General features: G+C 29.5%; 2 protein-coding genes across 2 annotated transcripts; both read right to left on the bottom strand.

Moving 5' to 3' along the window:
• On the bottom strand, positions 1,456-4,034 carry LOC107618295. The gene is made up of 6 exons (XM_016320312.2): positions 3,867-4,034; positions 3,488-3,580; positions 3,233-3,334; positions 2,691-3,086; positions 2,564-2,617; positions 1,456-1,584 (listed from the first exon to the last, which is right to left on the bottom strand). Exons 2-5 carry the CDS (start codon positions 3,536-3,538, stop codon positions 2,570-2,572), a joined length of 597 nt encoding a protein of 198 aa, XP_016175798.1. The 5' UTR covers positions 3,539-3,580; positions 3,867-4,034; the 3' UTR covers positions 1,456-1,584; positions 2,564-2,569.
• LOC107616418 lies at positions 4,920-6,823 on the bottom strand. The gene is made up of 5 exons (XM_016318377.2): positions 6,489-6,823; positions 6,051-6,399; positions 5,506-5,935; positions 5,183-5,415; positions 4,920-5,105 (listed from the first exon to the last, which is right to left on the bottom strand). The coding sequence occupies exons 2-5, from the start codon at positions 6,069-6,071 to the stop codon at positions 4,920-4,922; spliced, it is 870 nt and encodes a 289-aa protein (XP_016173863.1). The 5' UTR covers positions 6,072-6,399; positions 6,489-6,823.

Below are 7,347 nucleotides of genomic sequence, written 5' to 3' on the forward strand. Positions count from 1 at the left end.
TAAATAAATTATCAAATTATCAATGTGGATACATTAAATTGAGTAGATTTTTCTTTCAAATAAAATATGTTAGTATTATTTATTATTTCAACCCATAATATAACATGTGGTGGTGAATTCAAGTAGAAAAGAAATAGCATATTAACAACTCTTTCATGTGTGTAAAATTTTTAGTTAAAATAAAATGGCAATGTAGTTTGTAACAAAATAAATAAAGTAACCATACATTTTATATCAAAAGTTAGATCCGATGTCAACAGAACAGGAGTAGAGATCGAGGTGAAGATGTCTCCGAACTCTTTGATCCTGAACCTTGACCTTCTTCCTTTCCTCGTCATCAATTTTCGCCATAAAAAATATTATCCTCATTTTTATTCTCTTGTGTTTCTCACAAAACCCTATTCTCTATCTTTTTTTGATCATTTCTATAAAAATTCTAATAAATTAAAAAAAAAATCATAAAAATATTGAAACAACTTACAAATACATATTTTTCAAAATTATAAATTAAGTAAAGTTTAATATCATGTTCAGAAAGGTAAAATAACACATCATAACATTTTAAGGATAATTAAATAAATTCACCTAATAATCCGAAGATGACGGGGATCCTCACTCAAGTCTACAGTTGTCTTTGGAAAAATTTATCTCCATTTCTATCTCTGCGAAAAAAATTCCGTCTTTAAAAATCAATTCCGAGCAATCCCTACAATGATTTTCGTGTCTCGAAAAATTTTGCCACACCTAATAAAAAAGAATAATATATTTTTTGTTTAAATTTTACAAATAATAGATGTTACATAAATCTACAATGCAAATGAATAATAATTAAAATAACCAAAAAATATACTAATAACGATCAATAAAAACATAAAATTTAAGTAAGAGTTGAAGTAAATCATTATGATAAAAGTAAAATAAAAAAAATACTATGTGTACACAAATAATTGGTTATCATGTATTTATGCATAAATACATACATATATTGTTAAATTCATTTTTAATATGTATTTTATATTCTCACATGTATGTATTCTATATGGATGACATAATTTGGTGACTGATTTTTTTATACACATAGCATAGTTGAATAAACAATTATAGAATGGATTTACTTAATTCAAGCAATTTGAATTATAAAAAATTCAATAAATAATAATTTAATTAATATTTTATAATTTTAATTGAACGTAAAAGAAATTATTTAAAAAGAAAATTATTATTATAATTTTTTAATTATACTCACTTTATTAGAACTAACAACCTATAATTTTTTTATAATAATAATAATAATAATGATAATGATAATGATAATGATAATGATAATTTGCATTTGAATTTTGATCAAGAAAATTTAAAACAAGCTTTCTATTAAAATGCTCTTTTTAACAAACTAGAGTATTAAAAACAGTATTTATCAATACATAATAGAGGTTTCTTCGTCATTTTATTGACTTTTAATACATTTTGCAAAAAATAAAAAAAAAGCCAAAATATGCTAATTCTTCTAGGCTAACAGTGCAACAAAGCCACCAACTATGAGTCCCACAGCAGTTATAGTGATGCCAATTCCTATAACACCATCTGCATATATAACATTGAAATTTCAGTTCAGTTAATGTTCCAATACTTATTTTAAAATTCATAAAACTATAAATACCATCCAAATATAAATTAAATTTGAAAAACAAGTCATACAATGTCAAAAGAAATATATATATATATATAGGAAGAGGGCGCACACTCAAAACTGAAGCAATGATTGAATTATATCTGAGTGAAGTAAACTAATAGTTAGATCTACTCGATTAAAATTAATGGTTATTAAACTTGACACAAAATAACATTAGGTTTTATCTACATATAAAAATTATAAACAGAATCTAACTATTTGTAACTATTGCATTCAATTTTAATAACAACAAATTATTCTACACTACAAAAATAATCACTTTTAGCGGCCATTTATTTTGCTTTTAGCGGCAATAAAAATAGCCGCTAATACATTTACCGGCAATTAACTCGAAAACAGGGTAGCACTAGAGAAATTGAATGAAATCCACTCATACAAAAACACACTAAAACATGCACTCTTAAACCAAAACTAAGTCACGTATCAATAAATATATAAAACCAAGCTTCACACCCAAATATAAACAGTGATAAAAAAAGCATCCTGTCCAAATTTCATCAATTCGCACCTACTACATAACCTTTAACGCATGGAAATCCTTAGAAAATGTGATACTTATTCTCAACAACATATCCACTTCAAATGGATAACTATGAAGATCTTCCTTGCATCAAACGAACTCATGTTCGGTAAAATACAACATATGTTTGCTAGGAACTAATATTATAAGTAAGCTACTGTTTTAACTAGGAAGTAATCAACTAAGCTATGTTTTAAAAATTAAAAAATCATTGACCCCTTTTTTATGTGTTGCCAAAATACTGAAACAGCATATCTTAATAAGCAGTTGGTATTAGTTAATTAGTGCTAGATTCAAACAATAATAGATAAAGATATAATCTTTTAAAAAAATAACTATTAGCATCGAACCTGATTTTAAGTGCTGGATGGTGCTAACTCATGACCACTATTAGCATCAGGAACCTAATAAATGCAGTAATGTCAAATTAAAAAAAAAACAGCTCACAAAAAAAAAAGTTCAAATTTCAAAAATTACCTGCATAAAAGAATTTTCATTGAAATTTTGAGTCATAGATGAACCTGTTGAAACAAGCTTACACAAAACTTGTCTCATAAAAGATAATTCAGCAAACATTTTATTTTGATTTTCTTTCATCAACTTCATTTCTTCTTCATGTTTCTCCTTTAGCACCTTTATTTCTTGTTGTAATTTTTGAGCAACCTCATTAGCTAAAGCATCTGAAACAAATTTACCATAAGATGATTTATTACCCCACAATATAGAAGGTGTTGGACCAAGTCCTAAACCACGTACGTAACCACTTCTATCACTTCCCAATACTTGAGAATAAATATCTCCTTCCCAAGCAACACCATTAATAGATTCTTCATTAGATAGCTCGCCATTATTCAACTTCTCTTCAATTAGTTCCTATATAGAAAAAACTAAATGTTACAATTGAGTGAAGCTAAAAAGGAGGATACATGTATGTTTCTATTTTAGAACTAAATTCATGATTTAGTTCCTTTATACTTTTCAATCACAGCAACAAGAAGATACAAATTCATAAATTTTACCACTGCTTTTGCAGACTCCTCATCCAATGGTCTACCATCCTTACGCCTTTTATGAATTTTGAGAAAAATCTCTGCTCGTGAAGGTTCGATTCCATCCTTGGCCTAACAAAATAACAAAGTCAAAAGAGAAGTGCAAAAAAGAAAAATTTTCAGTGTTCTCATATAATATATACTGTGCTGCGTTGCTAATGGTTATAGAAAAAAAAAACAGTGCAGTTTTATAAAATATCTGAAATAAAAATTACGCATAAGTACCAGTTCATCCATCAAAGTTGCAATGCTTTTGGATCCTCCCGTGTGAGGCATTTTTTGCTTTGCCCTATTAATCCTATTTGCTTGGGTACGTTTCTATCATAACACATTATGGATTAGTAAAATACACTACTACACACACGTGCCATTATTTCTCTATTTTTCTATTTTCTATATCTATATAGTTTCAGTAAAATAGTAAGTTCTATTTCTCCATGCATGTTCACGGAATCTACTTTGGCCTAATTAATTTGCTGCAGTTATGGCAGAATTAGAATTAAAAAATAAGGAAATGCTAATAAAACAAAGGAAGACAACCCTTATTAGATTCAGTAATAATATTTATCTTATATTTACATGTTAGTTAAGGCTTTCAAAGTACCTTTGCTTTATCAGAGAACCAATATGAGACAAGACCAATCCATTGATCTCTTGGGATTCGTTCCGGTCTATTCTTCAATAAAACATCTTTGGTTTTGTACTGTCCCAAATATATACCCTTTAAGTCACATTTATAATCTTTCCATTTCTTCCCAATTGATCTTTTTACAAATTACAAATTACGTACTGGGATTGAAAACTTCTTCTACAAAATGTTCAAGCAATATCTTAATGAATTAAATTAAATTAAATTAGAATCCATTAAGAATAATAAATTCTTACCCTCACAATTTTCAGCAACTTGTTTTTCTCCTCTTTATCATAACATCTCCAGTCATCTATGTTTAAAGGCATTATTGAAGGAGTTCTAGCTAGAATACCAAGAAAACTAGCAAGCTTTCTGCCTTCTTTTCTTATAGCTTGGTTGCGGTTATTAAATTACACATCAATTGTCTTTTCATGAGGCATGTTCCAAATTTTTTTCAACAATGTAGGTCCTCTAACCCTCTTTGCCTCTAGATGACATAACAAAAAAAATGCAATTATTCAGTGAAAAGAAATATGAAAATATAACAATATCATATTTGAAGCAATAATAATATCACCTAATTCTTCATCTTGCTCAGAATTTATACTATCAGAAATATTGGGAGTTTGAGACAAATCCTCATCATTCAATAGTTGCTCCATAAAAGGCAGCACTTCATCAGCATAATTTTCCTCTTCAACAAATCTGACACGACTCTTTTTAGGCACTCTTAAATCTGTACTTGAGACAGCACTCTCAAGATCATTATCCTCAATAAGTTTGTGTCTTTTGCTTGCCATTGAAGCACTGATTTCTTGCAATCTCTTTCTCTTCTTTTTTCTACTGGTGAAGCCCTCTTCTTCTGAATTCCTTGTAGCTTCTCCATCAATTTCATGCCTTCTCTTTCTCTTCTTATGTTTCTCCTTTTTATTTGACTCTAAATTATTTCCCAAGATTCAGTAATAATATTTATCTTATATTTACATGTTAGTTAAGGCTTTCAAAGTACCTTTGCTTTATCGAGAACTAATATGAGACAAGACCAATCCATTGATCTCTTGGGATTCGTTCCGGTCTATTCTTCAATAAAACATCTTTGGTTTTGTACTGTCCCAAATATATACCCTTTAAGTCACATTTATAATCTTTCCATTTCTTCCCAATTGATCTTTTTACAAATTCCTCACCACGTACTGGGATTGAAAACTTCTTCTACAAAATGTTCAAGCAATATCTTAATGAATTAAATTAAATTAAATTAGAATCCATTAAGAATAATAAATTCTTACCCTCACAATTTTCAGCAACTTGTTTTTCTCCTCTTTATCATAACATCTCCAGTCATCTATGTTTAAAGGCATTATTGAAGGAGTTCTAGCTAGAATACCAAGAAAACTAGCAAGCTTTCTGCCTTCTTTTCTTATAGCTTGGTTGCGGTTATTAAACTGCACATCAATTGTCTTTCCACGAGGCATGTTCCAAATTTTTTTCAACAATGTAGGTCCTCTAACCCTCTTTGCCTCTAGATGACATAACAAAAAAAATGCAATTATTCAGTGAAAAGAAATATGAAAATATAACAATATCATATTTGAAGCAATAATAATATCACCTAATTCTTCATCTTGCTCAGAATTTATACTATCAGAAATATTGGGAGTTTGAGACAAATCCTCATCATTCAATAGTTGCTCCATAAAAGGCAGCACTTCATCAGCATAATTTTCCTCTTCAACAAATCTGACACGACTCTTTTTAGGCACTCTTAAATCTGTACTTGAGACAGCACTCTCAAGATCATTATCCTTAGTAAATTTGTGTCTTTTGCTTGCCATTGAAGCACTGATTTCTTGCAATCTCTTTCTCTTCTTTTTTCTACTGGTGAAGCCCTCTTCTTCTGAATTCCTTGTAGCTTCTCCATCAATTTCATGCCTTCTCTTTCTCTTCTTATGTTTCTCCTTTTTATTTGACTCTAAATTATTTCCCAAACTGTTTCCTTCAATATTTGACTTTTTATAGTTCTTCTTTGATGCATCCATATCCTACAAAGTCAATAGAAATTAAAGTATAAAACCTTTACATTTAACAAAACAAAATAAAAAACAGATTACAAAAAATAGAAAATATTATCAAAAAACAGAACCCAAGGATTCTAACCTGAGTTTCCAAAGCTTCCATGTAATAGCAGGACAAGGGTAAAGTGAATCAAATTATATTATACCAGCTTTATCAGAGAAATCAGATTCTTACTAACATGAATGTCATTTCACGATGGAGAAAAGAAAAAGATAAAATAACATATAAACTCCCTAGGTCAACATTAATGAACAGAATAAGTAACCAATCTTAAGACATAAAAGATCCTTCAAACTCAAAGGTCAAAATTCAAAACATCAAAGTAAGAGCTATATATCAAAGTAAGGGCTGCATCTGCTTCTCCATGCGTGTACCAACACCTCCCCAAACGAGCATGTGCAGAAAAATGCAAATCACTTGGTACACCTCTCTAAATAAAAAAAATATAAAATTAATAAATAAAAATAAGAAAAATACAGAAAATGAGAATGCAAAATGTAAGAGTTCTCAAAATATTACCTAACTTACTCAGAATTGTCATCAGTTTGATTTGGTGAATGTCCATGATCAATTACTATACCATTAACCCCACTTCTAACCCAATCAGTATTCTCATCCTCAAAGTGACGAATTTCCTCTAACAAAGTTAAGTCACCATTATCATTTTGCATTAATTGCTCAAACTGCATGATTTTCTTTTCTCCCATATTATATATGTCTCGAGGACTAATTAGCCTAGGGATAAACCATTCATGATCATGAGGATCTTTCACAAATATCACTTGTTGAGCTTGGTTTGCAAATACAAAAGGTTCATCACTCTCTTGATCACCGGTATGTATTAAGCATGAAAAGTTCACTAGTGTGAAACCCAAGTCATTTTTCTTAACTCTTCTACCTTTGGTTATGTCAACCCAGTCACATTTAAACAAGACAACCTTAAATTCTTCAAAGTAATTTAACTCTATAATATCAGTCAATCTTCCATAATAATTGATATTTCCCGACTTGGGAGCATTGTCACTTGCACTTGCATAGCTAATCACCTTTGAGACAACCATGACACCAGAATTTTATGTTGCCTTAGACTCTTCATGCTTCTTTATTCGAAATCGAACCTATTGTTCAAATCAAAACCTTTGAATCGTCTTGCAATGTAACTTGGACCTCGTGAAAGGGTTCTTATATCACTTTGGGTACCAAATGTGATATCCAACTTGTTAATCTAATCAGAAAATAATATAGAAGCTATAAACTTTTGAGAAAGTAACATGATATTAACCAAAAAATAATAATTATATCCTTTACTTACTTCATCCTTGAACCATTCATGAAATGAAATAAAATGCAAGCGATCAAGTTGATGTGGAGAAAGGCG

The sequence above is a fragment of the Arachis ipaensis genome, chromosome B09 (genome assembly GCF_000816755.2).
Source record: "Arachis ipaensis cultivar K30076 chromosome B09, Araip1.1, whole genome shotgun sequence".
Taxonomy (NCBI): Eukaryota; Viridiplantae; Streptophyta; class Magnoliopsida; order Fabales; family Fabaceae; genus Arachis; species Arachis ipaensis.

Bases quoted from the DNA above. Each gene is read 5' to 3' on its own strand.
- LOC107616418 (XM_016318377.2), bottom strand. From the start codon at position 6,071: ATGGAAGCTTTGGAAACTCAG. The intron at 5,936-6,050 runs GTTAGAATCCTT...TTGACTTTGTAG, and splicing joins TGGAAGCTTTGGAAACTCAG to GATATGGATGCATCAAAGAA. The intron at 5,416-5,505 runs GTGATATTATTA...TATGTCATCTAG, and splicing joins TGAGCAAGATGAAGAATTAG to AGGCAAAGAGGGTTAGAGGA.
- LOC107618295 (XM_016320312.2), bottom strand. From the start codon at position 3,538: ATGCCTCACACGGGAGGATCCAAAAGCATTGCAACTTTGATGGATGAA. The intron at 3,335-3,487 runs GTACTTATGCGT...TTATTTTGTTAG, and splicing joins CAACTTTGATGGATGAACTG to GCCAAGGATGGAATCGAACC. The intron at 3,087-3,232 runs GTAAAATTTATG...TTTTCTATATAG, and splicing joins AGGAGTCTGCAAAAGCAGTG to GAACTAATTGAAGAGAAGTT.